The sequence below is a fragment of the Prionailurus viverrinus genome, chromosome C1 (genome assembly GCF_022837055.1).
Source record: "Prionailurus viverrinus isolate Anna chromosome C1, UM_Priviv_1.0, whole genome shotgun sequence".
Lineage (NCBI taxonomy): Eukaryota > Metazoa > Chordata > Mammalia > Carnivora > Felidae > Prionailurus > Prionailurus viverrinus.
This window is the reverse complement of record NC_062568.1, coordinates 166,723,968-166,741,190: the sequence shown is the minus strand read 5'-3', so window position 1 is coordinate 166,741,190 and position 17,223 is coordinate 166,723,968. Positions and strand designations below refer to the sequence as shown.

Here is a 17,223-nt window from a genome sequence, read left to right as displayed (position 1 = left end):
ATTCATATGTTCAAGCTCTCTGCATCACTCGCAATGTAAATGACTAAAACCTCAATAGGCCTCATTAAAATACCCTAGAGTATCAGAAGTTTTAAAACGGTATCTAAAATAGAATTCTTCCTTACCACTGATCCAAAATGTAATTCCTAATTTTCAAATAGCGTTCTGGTGTTTTAGCTTGGCGCCCCTCAAAAAACTCAGGAATTGCTTGTTTTTCTTCTTCTTGAATGGTATTTCTATCTATTTCCACTTCTTGTTCTGGTGGCTTAAGCTCTTCTTCCTCGTGGCTCTCGCCCTCCATTTGGCAGGAAGAATGAAAAAGCATTTCTTCATCACTCAGATCTTCCCGAACTTCACAAAGCTCTGGAGAAGGCAGCTGCCTGGCATCGTCTATTACTCCATTTCCATCATGTTTTTCACAGCTTTTCACCAGTTTATTACATTTCTGATCATTTAATTCAACTGATTTTTTGTCACTAGTGCTCTGTTTTTCAGTCCAAAATGTAATTCCTGAGCTTGAAAGTACTTCCATTTCACCCTGCTTTGTATTCTCAAAATATTCCTTGGAAGATTTAGATATGGAATCTTCCTGGTTGTAAGAAGCAATAAATTCTCCTTGACTGGTTTCAGGACTTTTACTATTAGGAATGTTTAATAAGACATCACTGCCAGGAATTTTGGGAGGAGCTTGAGAAGTCACCTCATCTGCCTCATCTGTAATGTCTACTTCTTCATCATCAGATAACTTTTCAATTTTTATAGCGTTCAAGTTGGGATCAGCATGTCCCCTTAAACCTGATGGTGTCCAGGCCTTTGTGCCTTCATCTTCATTTTTAATCTGAAGACCACTGCTGCTCTTCTGGTGTGGTGTTCCCTTCTCTGGACCATCTAATTTTACCTTATTAAAAATCAAGATAAAACCCCCATATTAACATTTAAAAGTTTAACCACTGGTACATATATGATAAATACAATTATTAAACCGAGTACATGTCAATGGCATACCTTTATTGTGCTTTCCTTCTAAGGACTGATTCACAACTGCACTTTAAATGTAAAATATCATCATTTCAAATTTCCATAAATATATTTGACTCATTTATGGTCTGGTGATTTTATTAATCAAATAATCATGACCTATGTACAACTACACTTGTTTTTCCATTTTAAGTTTAAAACAGGAATCTGGTGTAGATCAACCAGAGAATGAACCAAAAAAAAAAAAAAAACTGTCATACAAAGGGATTCTTTAAGATATTAAAATATTTTTAATATTAAATATTAAATATTAAATAATTAATTTAATAATATTAAATATTAAATAATTTTAAATATTAAAATATTTTTAATGGCTTAATGTCAGATACTTCCACTGATCATTTTTTATAAAGCTAAACAGCTCATTATTTAAAGGAATCTATGTCACATATCTTTATTTAGTAAATTGAAGGTAAATACAGCGATAATAGAAACAACTATTTTTCAAAGGTTCATTTAATAGAGTTCCAGCATTATACAGCTTATAATTTAAAGCATGAAATTATCTTCCATATCTGCTATTATAGACATAAATATCTAGTCAAGGAAAAGAAAACAATTGTCAATGAATATAAAGGATTTAAAAATAAAATCTTTACATAAATGGTTTTTGAAAAATCTTGTACATGACTGACATTCCCAAGGATGACAGCTCCTAAAAAAGAGCTTATTGTGATTCTGTATCACAATAGAACCCCAGGATCCAGTACTTGAGGTTAACTGGCTTACTGTGTAAAGAACAAAAGGGTAGGAGGAGAGAAAAACAGATGTGGACATATAGCCTGGAATAGCTTTTAACAATCTTGCTATTTACTCGAAGTTTTCTGTTTTTACCCTATAAATTCAGATAAAATTTTATATTTCATAACATATTAATGTCTCTTTTAACATCACCGTGTATCCTTTCACCCCAAATCTTTGACAAAGATTAACACTACAAGATGTTGTGCATGTTTGAGTCTGAGAAGCATGGAAGTGCGAATAACCAAGTTAATCTTTATTCTCTTCCATAATACCTTGGCCATGGTGGGCTGCCCTGTAAATGCTTTTGTTTGGTTAAAGACGGAGCACATGATTGATGTATAATGAATCCATTCCATTACCTACTTCCTATGCTCAAATGACACTAAGAGAAATCTTGTATACAGGGTAAAACCTATTTGCATTAAAAGAAAACAGCAAGTATCACTTAAGACCCTTTCAAATTCTGTATAATTGTGTTCCCAGAACTCAAGCAGAAAACATATTACAATTTTCTAAACATCAAAACTACATGGTTAAATATAGCATAGATTACTTGAAAGGATAAAGCACTAGACCATAACACTGCAACTTACTGAAGTTTTCAGATAATTTTACATAAAAATTATAAAAGTTTCACTGCTATTAAACAGATTTTAGAATCATGTTAACATTTATGGCCCCTAAGCTCTAATCATTCTTTAAAGCTACAATGCAGCCAATCTTTAAGAAGAAAAGGTATTTTCCAGGAAACAATGACTTGCAATAGCAATACTCAAAAAACTAAAGATATGCTTTCAGATTTTTGAAGATAAACATCTATTAAGTACTTTATGAATAAAAAATACTTTTATTACAAAAACTTCAGACATTGACTTTAATGCCTCAATTAAAAAGCTACTTTTGCTTACTAATTTTTATTGCAATTATTATTACTGACTAGGATATTTATATCCTGCTTACCTTATTTTTAAAGTACTGCCTGGCATAACTCTTAACTTGTAAAACAGTGCGACTTCCAATTAGCTTTGCAATTTTGGTCCACCTTCGGCCAAATTTAGCCTGTATTATCAAAATGGAAAAGAAATTGATTTTGATTAACTTAATATTCCAAGCAATTGTCACATTAAGAAAAACCTAGAAGAACAACCCATCTTTATTTTCTAAAGCACACAATGAAGTCTCATATATAGCTAAGATTCTTAAACTCATTAGAATCTAGACTTCTGAAAACTGACCAAAATGATTTAGAAATTAGTTTTTACAGCTTTCGAGATGAAGATGCACCACTTATATATTCCTAACACTATGTATTCATATTGCACATTATGAGGTTCCCAACCTAAAAAACAAATGCCTCAAAAAAGGGAGGTTACATTTCCCATTTATAGAATCAACTGATTATATTCTGACACTGATTTCAAAATATCTTTTTTTTTTTTTTTTTAAACCCAGATCCATGGGTTACAATACCCATTACCTATCCCATAGTACTTTTACTCTACATGGTATGGCAGTAAACTGACTTACAAGAATGAATCACAAATGATAGGACCTGCAACCAACAGCTTCCTGTAGCCCTGTACTGTTTAAGGCTGTGTGCCTGGGAACAATGAAGCTGTGACGGGAAAAAAAATGAGACCCAGGGGGGAGATCTGGTGGACGTTTCTGAAGTACAGAAAGGAATGCAATAAATTTTTTTTAAACTATATTTGGTGTTCTAACTTTTAAGTTTATTTTGAGAGAGGCAGAGACAGTGCAAGTGGGGGTAGGGGCAGAGAGAGAGAGGGAGAATCCCAAGCAGGCTCTGTGCTAATAGCATGTGGGGCTTGAACTCATGAACTGTGTGAGATCATGACCTGAGTTGAAACCAAAAGTCAGATGCTTAACTGACTGATCCACCCAGATGCTCATGGGAATGCAGTATAATTTTAAAGCTAAAGGAATTTTTAAGTGTCAACTCTATTACTTGACATATAAATCTTCACAGTAGTTCTACAACTCAGGTAAGCTGATCTCAGGGCCAGATTTATAGGTCACGTTACGACATTTACAGGTCATGACTTACAGTGGCAAATCATCTTCAAGACCCGACCCAAATAATAAATTAATTATATACTTATTTCTGATATTCATGAGAAAATATGACACATGAACATTTCTTAAAACTGAAAGTACTTTGGGGTGCCTGGTGGCCTGGTCAGTTACGATTCTGACTCTTGATTTCAGTTCAGGTCATGATCTCAGGTTCATGAATTCGAGTCCCACATCAGGCTCTGTGCTGACAGTGCAAAGCCTGCTTAGGATTCTCTCTCCCTCTCTCTGCCCCGCCCTCCCTAAAATAAATAAATAAACTTAAGAAAAGAACCAAACTCAACGTACTTCTAGGATAATTCTTAGTAAGTATAAATTAAATAATTAACAACTATCTTAAATAATTTTTCTCCTAACTAACACCTAGCTGAGGGCAACTTACTGCAAAATTAGTTATATTTATTGTGGGATGAAGCAAATGAATAACTTCGTAGCATGGAACACTTCTGGACGTAGCAAAGATCTGGACAATTGGGGCTGTAGGAGCTTAGGCATTATGAAAACTGGAGATGGTACACTAACAAGGGGAACAAAGAAAAAAATCACCAATTTCAAAATAGAGAAAAAAGAGAGCTCTATGCCCAAAAAGGGAAAGAAAACTCTTCCTTCATCATTCAGTACCACACAATTCCCTTCCCTAAAGCCTGAGAGAATTCAGTGTATAAACAAACTATATCAACAGGTTAAAAAGGCTGGGAATACAACCAATAGTTCCATGTAGTTTTGTGGGAAAACATTCTAAGTTTAAAATATCTGTTTATGTATACAAGTAGATATCTATCTATCTATCTATCTATCTATAATAAATATATATTTGCTTATATAGGGACAAAATATCTCTGGAAGCATACACAAAGAACAGATGACAATGGTTGCCTCCGGCAATGAGAACTAAAGGCAGAGACAGGAGTGATAGGGGGACTTAACACCCTGTAACTTTAGATACCCTTTGAATTTTGAGCCATGCAGATGAAGCCCCTATCATTACCACCAGTGTCAACAATAATCTAAAAATTTACAACCCATTATTGGGTGTGTATATGTGCGTGCGCGCGCACACACACACACACACACACACACACACACACACACACAGAGTCTTCAGTAAGGGGCAAAACACCAAAGCAATCAGCAATCTTAAGTAAGTGACTAGTTAATTAAAGTTCAGTTATAAAAATGATAATCATGCAACAGAATGAAATACCAATATAAAAAACATCAACAATACAGGATAAAAACCTCAGGAGGAGATAAAACCTTCAAGATAGTTTATTTATTTATACAAAGACATCACAGAATATATAGATGTCATGGTGATAACTGTAAAAATACAAATACATTTTGTTTCCCTCATCTGCAGAAATGTTAACAATGACATTTCAATTTGCATTCATAAATCCCACATAAATATTACATAAATATCCTATATATAAGTATATATCATTTCAAAATTAGCATAATACTGGGTAACATGTACCTTAAAGAAAAAGATACAACCTACACTTAATAGAAAAAAATTTCCAAATATTTTCTTAAAAGTTTCTTCATGTTAGTAGGAGAATTTTCAGAATTAGAAACTGGCGTACTTTTTTTTTTTTTTTCTATTATGTAACCTGTGGACATTTAAATAGATCTCAGTGAAACATTCATGCAAAAGAAGTATTTCTGGTCTTCCACTACATCCACTAAAAAAATATTCGGACTGTGTGCACAATGCCAAATATCTGAATAAAAAAGAACTCAGCTCATTATGCAGACCGTTCCAAATATACAAGTTTTTTTGTTTTTCTGGGTTTTTTTCCCCCCAAGAGAAAACATCAGATAAGTATTTTCTTCCTTTTAATCTAGGTAGTTGGTGTTATGTATACAGACAGAGCTCAGTTTCCTGGGTTTTACCAATACCAAAAAAGAGTGGGGGGAGGATGAAAACTATCTAAAATATTGATCCAAATCTATTTTAATATTTTAGTAATCTAGACACGAGTTAAAAGGAATTCTCTCATGCTATACTGTCAACATCGCCACTACAGAAAGACTAAAGATGTGATCATTAAAAAGAAATCTCTGGTGTCTACAAATTAACCTTATAATTCTATTAATATTGGCTTCTAGAATTATTTTACTATAAATTAAAAATTGCACTATTTACCAGCCCTTGTTCAAACAGCTCTTTTTCTTCTATCGTCCACTTTACTGAGTAACTGGCTGGTTTTGTAGGAGAGTGTGCCCTGAAGGGAAAAAAAGGAATTGCAAAAAAAAAGTCTGAAATGGAACATTCCATATTTATGCAGCTAAAGGTTACACAGATAGCCATAGGCTAAATTCAATACTGTGTCTAAGAGTTAAAAAGAAGAAGAAAAAGAAGGCTGCAGCCTCTACCTGGGGGCAGATTTACCCTGTCTTGTATACTTCTCTAGCCCAGGATGATAGGAGCCTCAAAAGACATAATCCTTGGGTCTGAGTGAAGATAACACTAAAAGACATCAAAGGAAGTCAATGTGGTAGCCAGCAGGCTTCCTTACACTGGACACAAAGCAGCAGACATTAATAAATTTCCAAATCCTAAAAGGTATATGAGTGTTTAAATTGGCTCCAGAAATATTATCTCTCTGATTCTTTCATGTAAATCTATGTAAATATCAAGCAAGAAAAGAAGAAACTGTGGCATTATGTTTATTACTTCTGAAACGTAGTCCCTTAAGAAATTAAAAATAAAATAGTGATGAAGCTCATTAATTTAATTCAAGCAAACCATTAATCTTTATTAACTTCTTTTTCTTTGTTTGTTGTTATTTATTCAGCGAAATACAAAAGCCAAAGTCTGCTCAGTGCTCAAACCCTTGGCAATTGTAAATCTACCCTTTGTAAGTCTACCCTTTGAGGGACCACAGACGTGAAAGGTTATAAACAATAAATAACATCAAATTTCCTTCAATTACAGGGAAAGAATATTTATAAAATATTAATACTTAATTTCTCTAGATAATTTTTGAAGGCCACAAATTCAAATTAAATTTTTGTTTGAAATGAGTGAAAATTAACTAACAGGACAATAGAAATCAAGCCAATTCCTAACACATTAGCAGCTTTAAAATATTTCCCCACATATCCCTAGGAAAACATCTTTTCCATAACCTAATGGAATGGCTTATGCAGGACCATAATAGAAATTCTGACATATAAATAATATCATAAAATTATCTTGTGGCATTCCAACATCTGTATAAGAAATTTTGATTTTATATTTTTGTACAACCCAAGGTTGAGAGTTTTTCCACAGGCCAACTATAATTTTTATTTAATTCTCCTATAATTTTAGAATATAAAACATATAAGTACATACATGATTTTTGCTGATTTCTGTAGACTGCACCACATGAAAAAGAAAATAAGGGAGCTTAGGAACACATTTTTAAAAATACAGTTCATACTGTTAAGAGTATTAAAAATTAATTTTACCTCTTCATGTATTTTTTATCACCTTCCTTTTGATCAAGCCAGAAATTTTCTGGAAGTGATTTTTTAGATAAGTAATACCTGTGTAATTATTAAAGAAACTTTTTAAACAATAATAAAATCATGTAATTTTTAGGTGACTTATATTAAGTAGGCACTCATTATCATGAAAATCACACTTGAACCATAGCTAAACTAGTTCTTCTTAAAACCCTTCCAGGTCTGCAAAAATTATGATGAAAATATACCTCACAAGGCTGTTATATGGATTAAATATTACATGTGAAATCACACAAACATAGCACCTGCACAAAATGTGTGCTACAAAAATATTAGCTTCTCCTATATTCCCTATTAGATAGAAGTGGTTAAGAGAAGAATGTAGCCTTAAATGTTTCATTTAAATAATTTTTTCTTAAAACATATGGGAAATGTAATAGATGAATTTGATTGGTTGTCCAGGATTAACTGGGGACTATGATTTCATAGTTCTAAAGGGAACAGAATTCAGGGTTGTTCTCTACCTTAATTAAAATAACTTAGGTCAAATCTGCTATGGACCCTCCCTCTCAAACTTCTTAAAACTGGCCCATTGTAATACTCTTAGATTAGTCTGAGATGTTCTTCCTTTAACAAATATGGACTATATATCTTGTATGTCAGGAACTACGCTAGGTACTAGGAGCTGAGGACCAAGATACAAGAAAACAAACATCCCTGTCCTCTGAAAGTTCACACAGCTTTCACTCTATTTGTTTCCGTATCTGGAAGTGAGCCAATGACCACTTAAATATTCATTGAGAATTGCAAGGTTCAATGCATTAGCCGATAGCCACATATAAACAAAGATTGTAAAATATCTCAGTAATGTTTTTCTATTGATTAAATGTTGAAATGTTATCTTAGATATAGTGGGTTAAATCAAATATCTTAATAAAATTAATTTTACCTGATTTAAATGTGGCTACTAGAAAATTTAAAATGATATATGTGCCTTGCACTATTTTTCTATTGAAAAGCAATGATCTAGGCTGTAGCTATGATGTTGGGGAAAGTAAGAGAATAAGAAAGCCTAAAAGGAGTTAACCTAGGATAATTAAAGGTACACAGACACTCTGAAATCAACATAGCAATAACTGAATAAAGGGAACAGAGAAATTCTGGCTTAACAAGGAGGTAGATATCCATAAAATACAGATGAGAGAGTTAAAAATAACCCCGTTTATCAGACTATTATTAATAATCTTTAAAAATCATAAAACCAGAAATCATTTTGTTCAATCCTTTCATTTTACATATAAGAAAACAGAGTCCCAAAGAAGTTAAATTGCCATCATCAAATTTAAACATGGACAAGAAGCTAGTGGCTAAACTGTGGATAAAGATCTACGACTTCTGAGGGAAAAAAAAATCTTCAACCTGCAGTTATTTGTTTTGTGCTTTTTACTTAGATTCCTACCATGTAACATCTGTAAATTGGTGGAGTAAGAAGGGAGAACTTTTACATACTCTAATTCTGTGTCCCTGGGTAAGTTAACATCTCTGCGTTTCAGCTTCTATAACTGAAGATAAAGGCCTGGACTCAATGATCTTGGACATGGACTAAAGGTTCCAGCTGACGTAAAACATCCTATAATTTCTATTCAACATTCAGATAGTATAAAGAGTTGGTTGACAAAATAAACTCAAACATACTGAGTCAGATCTCAAACTCTGCAGTAAAACAGAACCAAAGGAATAAAATGAGGCTTTTTGCATAGGTAGATAACACATTGTGTAACTGCAGTCTGGGGCCAAACAAGATCCATCTAGTAATAACAGTGGTCTCTTTTGTAAGCCTTGCATTTACAGGTTTTTAACCCTGAAAGTTTTACTTTCCTCATGATCATTAAAGGATACTCTTCTTCCAACAACATCTTCTGAATGACAGCTCTGTTTTCTTCACTGATGGTGCTATCCAGAGTCCAAGGCTATTAAAAAATAAATATTTTTCTTTTTATTTACACTTTTTGAAATTATCTTCTATGTCTTATTAAATGAAATACATGATACAAGGATTACAAATAATTAAAAGCTACCATTTACTAAGCACAGACATATCTCTGATTCCCACGATAACACTGTGAGATAGGTGTTATTACTTCACTGATGCATCCATGGCCCCGCTAATGTTTCAAGTGGAAGAGTAGAGAGTTGGTACACAAGACTGCTGGATTCCAAGGCTCAGGTTCCTTGCCCATGATAAAGTCATAATGGCTATCATGTACGAAAAGTTATCAGGTAGCAAGCATGTTGCTAGATATTTCACCTATTTCCAAAACTCACCACACTTTTTTCCCTTACGCCACAATCTCTCCTTAAAGGATCATACTCATTTTCAACTCTCAAAACTTAAAAAATTTCAGCTCAGGTCTCTTCTCCAGGCTCCATCTAGACTGTTATATCCAACTGTCTACTCAAAATGTCCACGTGGATATCTAGCAGGCTTCTCAAAATTAACATATTCAAAACTCACTAACATATACCTTCACCTGCTTCTCCCGTGTTCCCAACTTTGTACCCAGCATTATTAGTCACCTACTTATTCAACCTAGGAATCATCCTGGATTCCTCCCTTTTTTCTCAATCCCATATCCGATCTACCAAGCAGTTCTATGTCCAAAACATAATTAAAATCTGACACCTCTGCCACAACCTCAGGCCATACCACCATCTACTCTTGCTTAGGTTGCCACAAATGTTTCCCAACTGGTCTCTTTGGTGCTACTCTTGCTGCATACAAACATGACAGAGCTCTGGTCTGCCTCTCCAACCCTGCCACTCCCCGCTTTCCCACTACATTCTAGATACTGGCTTTCAAACAGAGCCTCTGTGCTGCTATTCCTTCTGCCTAGAATGTTTTTCCTCAACTCTTCATGTATCTACTCCTCTTTGTTACTTGTCAACTTAACTGTCACCTTCTCAGTTTCCTTCAAAGACACCTTCATCTAAAATAGGCTCACCCCATTACTCTCAGCCATCATCTTATGTTCTTCACAGTCTATAATTAATTAGCCTACTTATTTATCACCTGACTCCCTTTTAGAATACAAGCTTCTTGTGAGCAAGACTATGTCTCAATCATGTTTCCCCTGAACCTGTCCTAGTGTGTGGCACACAGTAAGTACTCAATAAATAATTGCTAAATGAAAAAAATGAACCCTGCAACGATCCCTATCTTTTAGAAGAAACTGAGGTTCAAAAATCTGGTAAGTGGTAGGGCAAGGATATATACCTAAATCTAGCTGGCTCCAAAGTTGTTTCTCAACAGGCCATTTTTCAAAGTCAAAAGAAGTTAAGACTAAGTTTCTTTTCTCTTTTTTAATGTTTATTTATTTTTTGAGAGAGAGAGAGAGAGTGCAAGCGGGGGAGGAGCAGAGAGAGGGAGACACAGAATCCAAAGCAGGCTCCTGGCTTTGAGCTGTCAGCACAGAGCCCGAGCGGGGCTTGAACCCCTCAGCCGTGAGATCATGACCTGAGCCAAAGTTGGACACTTAACCGACTGAGCCACCCAGGTGCCCCTCTTTTATTTTTAAAGCAAGAAAAATGTTTCAGTATATTACCTCTGCAACTGCTGAGAACCACCAAGCAAGAAAAGAGGTACCCGGGCAATAAGTAGTAGCTTAATGCACCTGATATTTTCATAAAATACTTACAATAAGACCATTCTCAGCTCTCCATGATGAATCAAGATAGTGATCTTGTAAAACAGACGCTGTATTTTCATTGCTTCTGTAATAATTAAGAAAATGGGTAAAAAAAAAAAAAAAAAGGGATATTATGCCAGTTAATGAAAATAATTTACACAGCACAGTGACTGGCAGGGTATAGATGTTACGCAAATATTTTGTTCCCTTCTTCCCTTAACAAACACTTACCAGTGCAGAAATGCCTGCTCTATTTCTTTAACCTGTGTTATATACAGTGGCGTTAAGCCACCCTATTTCAACCGCTAACCAGCTAGTCTGTTCACTTCTGTTTGCCAAGAGTAAACAACTTCAAGAGAAAACAAATAACCCGCAGCAGCAACCACAACATGCTCTATGGCTATGAACTAACACTTCAGAGTTCTTTTGATGTGCATGCATATGAATACAGGAATTCAACCTTACAATTAATTCTTTTAGTTATATCTAAAGCATAAAGGCCATCAACAGCAGCATCACCCTCAAAACGAAACAACAGTGGATCAAAGAACCAAAATAGAAAATACTCACAGTAAAGAGAACAGAAAACTTGATGTTTTTTTTTTTTTTGTTTTGTTTTTTATTTTTTTTTTTTTTCGGCCAACGTTAGGGAAAGCCATTAATAACAACTTATATAATAAAAAAAAAAAATTAACTTGGGTTATCTGGGGGTTTTTCTACATCCACGGGGACTAAACTGTTAATTCTCACTCCTTTCACCAAACTATTAAAAACTCTCTGAAGTCACATTGTTCATTTCTCATGCAAAAAAGCCAAACAGTTAAATTTTAGAAGGCCCAATCTAGGATATAATTAAATTTAATATTTGCTTTTTTATGTCTTGAAGTTATAGTTTCCTAGAAAATTACTGACTTTTCCCAGACCTACTCTAGTGGTAAGAATTTTGTACCTCAGGCTGCAAAAACCTATTTACAGGTTTATACTTTTGAATCCTCAATTAGTTCTACAGTAGTTCTAATAAATTGTGGGACTAATGGATTACGTACAATGAACTAAAAGCAATTAATTTCTCTCTGCTGTTGATGGCAAAAAGGTTTTAACTCAGGTGTTAACTGTGATTTGGTAGCATTCCAAAGGATTCTGAGACTTGTATCAGCAGAAGGAAACCTTTGCATAAGGAGGTCTGCCAAGGGTGCAGGAGGTGGGACTAGTATCACTTCAGGTTCAATGCAGGTATCTTTTTACAGTGTTCCTCCATAAGGATTAGCAACTTCCACACCTCTGGTGTATACATCTGGACACCTACCTGAATCTCCACAGGTAGGCATAAATTAACATGTTTAAATCTTAGTTGAGAAATTCCACCCAAATCTGCTACTCTTCCATTGTTTCCTATCTCAAAACATATTAATTCCCCTGGTTGCCTAAGCCAGAAATCTGAGCCTGCCCTTATTTCCTCACAATGGACATTCAATTCGTTGCCAACCCTGTGGCTTCCTCCCTTTTCAAATCCAGTCCTTCCACTATATCCACGCTGACCTCTAAGGTCCTGTAGTTTCAGACCCACTTTTCCTGTAGTTTCAGACCCACTTTTCCTGGGTAAGTGCCTAAGATAAAGCTGACACGTCATCCACTTCCCCTTATCTTTTTCCATGTATCCCCATCTGGCCCATATGTAAGTTTTACTGTCTCTCACCCAATAAGAATGTTAGTTCTAGGAGAGCAAGGAGTTACTTTGATAACTGCTATATATGTAGGCCTTGACATATAAAAGGTGCTCAATCAACATTTGTTGAATGAATGAACAAGATAGGTGGAACATGGGTCACCCAGGTCTATAGAGTTATGGAATGAGAATATTATCATAAAACAAATTAGGGACTGAAGGGAACAGCATGATCAGATTTGGATGTAAGAAAGACTGATCTAACTTCAGTAAGGAATAGAAGGGGGACAAAGAGACAAGTTGAGAGTGAGTGATTATATAAATATTAAGAGAGGTGACAGTAATTTAGACCTAGGGAACAAGCAGTATGAACAGGAAGAAGTGAATAAACTTGAGAGGATACTTAGAATCAACAGACCTTTAGCAACCAACAGGACAGAAGGAGTGAAAGAAGAGAGGTAAGGAAAAGGGATAAAGTCTAGGTCTGTGCCTTGAATTACTGGGTGGATGGTGCCATTTATTGAACTAGGGAACTTGGAGAGGCAGATGGCAGGCGTGCTGGGAAAAGTTTGTAAGCTGAGATTGAGGTGCTTATGAAACATCCAAAAACAGATTCAGAGAAGTAGATAAATGGATCTCAAGCTCTGGAGAGATGTGAGTTGGTGATGGATTTGGGAAACATCAGCATGTTTTAAGGTGTAAGTTGAAATAACTGTCATTTTTTTTTATGGTAAAAAATGGTTGAACACTGGCAATATTTTACACGTTCCAATCCACCAGAGAGCAATTTTAAATCTTGAGAGATGGCATAACTAGGGGCTGCGTGGCTAGTGTTAGTTTTTGTTAGTTTTGTCTGATGACAAAACCCCACGGAACACTTTAAGGACAAGCAGAAGAAAAGGAAGATGAAAACGAAAGGTAGAAGTAAAAGGGAAACCAAAGTTTCAATGCCACCTTCTAACTTTGGTAGCTAGAGTTTAACAAGTACTTAGAAGTGTGTTTTCAATTAATCCTCAACGGTTCCACAGACGTTGTCATTAGCTGTAACTACATACTTCAAGGGGCACCATTCACACTACATTCCATACGCCTGGAGCTCCAACATCAGGGAACACCACTCAGCAGAATATAATGTTAATGATGCTCCTTGGAGTTGGGTAAGGCGATGGCTCTGACCATCAGGAACCAGTAACTTTTGTAGTCCTGCTTGCATGAATCTAAGATGATCATAGATGTCACTAGCAGACCCAAGGCTCAAGCACATTAGCAAGAGAAAGGAAAGAAAAAGGCAGAAAAATTAAACACGATCAGAAAAATAAAGAACGTATGGCAAAGGGGTAGAGCCAATGCTCTCAGACATTTTGAGTTTCCGAGGCCAACTCACTTCTCTCTGGACTGCAGATAAGTATCCCTTGCTCATCACATGGACTTATTGTGACAAGTAAATTAAGTCATCCATGCAAGGGCACTTGGTCAAGATTAACTTGATCTACACAAATACGAACAATGATTGTTATTAAAGGCTCCTTACTCATCTGTACAGTTTTGCCTAATAGTTTGGGAGAGAATGACTATATGAATTTAATTACTCCTCACATTTTTATACTGCTTTAGTGTTCAGTAGAATTTTAGACCCACTATCTTAATCCCTCACTGGCAAGGTTGGTACTGTTCTCCAAAATTTACAGAGGCCCTAATATTACGTTGGACCATATGAAATTGCCATTTTTTAAGTCAAGAAATGGTCTAAGACTAGCAAATCCACCTGGTTCACTCAACCTAACAGACTTCTAATGAGGCTGTTGGCATTTATAAGCAACATAACTGGCTGAGTTTAGAACCGAGGTCTTCCTATTCCTGACCTGATTCCCGACCCGTCTATGCCTCTTCCACTTCTAAAAGGTGACTGGGGAAGCACATTTTAAAAATAGTACGTATCAATTTCTTACTTGGAAAGCAAGCAGCCAAAAGGCTAGATCTCTCAAGCTGGAGATTGTTGCTTAAAACCACATTGGCCTGTTCTCCAAGAATCTGCAAGTATTAAATAGTGACCCCTCACTAGGTCCACATAGTACCTTCCACGGGGGTAAGGAGACAGTGAAGAATAAAACATTTACATAGCTTGTACTGTATGCTACAGCACATCCCATGATTACTTCATCTGATGTTCATAACAACCACATGAGGCACACACCATGACTGTCAGTTTACACATGAGCTGTCTGAAGCTCAGGCCAGTTAGATGTCTGGCCCAAGGTCACACTGCTAGCAACTGGCAAGTCCGGCTGATGCAGGAGAACCCAGAGCTGTCCTAAAGTCCTATCCCTTCAAGTCAAGCTGCCTTTCAGGAAGTTTTTCACAACTAACCCCAAGTGAAACCTATGGTCAGTAGGGATGAAACGACACGCCCAAGGTCACACGGCTTACAAGCGACAGAATTAAGGATTCTAGAGCTCAGGTCCCACCCAGAGTTCGCCCTTGTTTTAGTTATTGTCCGGAGGGGGCAAGTGGGCGGATTCTGGCGAGATTCTGCGGTGGAGCTAAAGGAAGAAGGAATCTAATTGTTGCAGAAAGTGCAATGTGCTAGGTGAAGTCGGCGCCCTCGCAACATCCCGGTAAAAGGTTAAACAGCCGTCCGACACTGGCCTCAGGTCCCCGCCCGCGGAGCTCAGGTGTATCTTACAGGCGGGATGGGCGCGGCGCCTCCCTGGCCACCAGGAGACCCTGGCCCAGCGGATGGTCTTCCGCTTCCCTGTTCCTTGCCGGACCCGCAGCCTTTCCAGGTTACTCTCCTCGCACCCGCGCTCCTCCCCATCCCAGCGACACTCGGTCTCCACGCCTCACCCTGGCTGTGCCGTGGATGGCACCACGTCCCCTTCAACATCCACATCCGCCTCTTCAGCCGCCATGATGGGACCTAAACCCATCCGTCCTCCCGAGAGATCCCGCGAGAGGTGGAAGGATTGGGGTGGGGTCTCAGGCGTCACGGGGCGGAGTTGAAGCCTCGTCCAGCCCCTTCCGTGCAGTGGAGGCGGGGCCTCCAGAGAAAAAAAGGACCACAGTAATGTGCACCTTGGTTCGTTGGACCCAGTGTGTAAAGTCCTTTGGAAGAAGTTTAGGCTTTCTTTGAAGAGATTGTGCTCTCGGGCAAATTCTTGGATCCTCACTTGTCTCATTGGTAAAATGGGAATAATGGTAAGTATCTGGAGTGCTGAAAAGTTCAAACCAGACCTGCTTTGAACAATGAAAGGTGACAACAATGAAAGACCCTTACCTGCTGCTGGTTTTCTTTTTTTCCTTTCCTTTCCTTTTCTTTTTTCTTTAAGGAAAAGGATCATTCAGCGATTATATTAAGTACTAAACAGTTTCTATTTTAAAATTCAAAAAATATTTAAGAATGTAACTGATTTTATAGAGATCTTTACAATTAATTAAAAATTCACATTCATAACCATTGATCTTTACAATAACCCAGTAAGGACTGGTATCATCAGTCACATTTTACACATGAAGGAACAGGCTCAGAAAATTGAAATGACTGGGGCGCCTGGGTGGCTCAGTCGGTTAAGTGTCCGACTTCAGCTCAGGTCATGATCTCACGGTTCGTGAGTTCGAGCCCTGCGTTGGGCTCTGTGCTGACAGCTCAGAGCCTGGAGCTTGATTCGGATTCTGCGTCTCCCTCTCTCTCTCTGCCCCTCCCCCACTCAGGCTCTCTCTCTCTCTCTCTCTCTCTCTCTCTCTCTCTCAAAAATGAATAAACATTAAAAAATTAAAAAAAGAAAAAGATTGAAATGACTATCAAAGGATATATAGCTAGTCAAAGACAGAGCTAGGACCAGAATCTGGGTCTTTTGACCCTTTACTGAGTGCTCACCCTCTACAAATCATGTTAGGAACTGTGAAAGATAAACACCATTTCTCTCAAAGAAATTTTGACTTCTCAAGAAATTAGATATTGGCCTTACGTATTCATCTACCTTAGGGGCACCTGGGTGGCCCAGTGGGTTAAGTGCTGACTCTTGATTTTGGCTCAGGTCATGATCTCACCATGGTTGGTGGGTTCCAGCTCTGCATCAGGCTCCACGCTGAGTGTGCGGCCTGCTTGGACTCTCTCTCTCTCTCCCTCTGCCCCTCCCCCCCTGCTCATGCTCTCTCTCTCTCTCAAAATAAATTAAAAAAAAATTTTTTTTAAGTATTCATGTACCTTAGCATTTATCAACTCACATTACTATAACTGTTTATTCACTTGTCTGCCTCTAGCTCTGAACTATGAATTCTTTAAGGACAAAGGCTATATCTGCTAGTCTGCATACTAGTCCTTATACCACCAACATTCAGCATGGTGTCTGACACATCATAGATGCTCAATAAATATTGAAGTGATGAATGAATGAATGAATGAACGAATGAAACAATTTAAGTGTGCTCAAGACAGCCTTCTAACTGACCCAGGCAGCCTCTCCACTGTCATACCTCCTCATATCACTTTTTGCTAAGTTGGTACAAAGAACAGAGGACAAAATAACAAAATTTAACTGCCAT

General features: G+C 37.0%; 1 protein-coding gene across 4 annotated transcripts in view; it reads right to left on the bottom strand.

Annotated features, from left to right (window-relative positions):
- MYSM1 (Myb like, SWIRM and MPN domains 1) overlaps positions 1-15,614 on the bottom strand; it is a 35,173-nt gene extending 19,559 nt beyond the window's left edge. For 3 of the 4 annotated variants that reach the window (XM_047870752.1, XM_047870753.1, XM_047870754.1), the window contains exons 1-8: positions 15,526-15,614; positions 11,025-11,100; positions 9,229-9,299; positions 7,333-7,410; positions 7,217-7,240; positions 6,023-6,101; positions 2,743-2,841; positions 126-898 (exon numbers count right to left, since the gene is read on the bottom strand). In XM_047870752.1, the coding sequence (XP_047726708.1) occupies positions 126-898; positions 2,743-2,841; positions 6,023-6,101; positions 7,217-7,240; positions 7,333-7,410; positions 9,229-9,299; positions 11,025-11,100; positions 15,526-15,608 (1,283 nt within the window). In that variant the 5' untranslated portion in view covers positions 15,609-15,614. Of the gene's footprint in view, positions 1-125; positions 899-2,742; positions 2,842-6,022; positions 6,347-7,216; positions 7,241-7,332; positions 7,411-9,228; positions 9,300-11,024; positions 11,101-15,525 lie in introns of those variants that run through there. The other variant, XM_047870755.1, reaches the window with a different exon arrangement.
- Between the last annotated feature and the right edge of the window lie 1,609 nt (positions 15,615-17,223).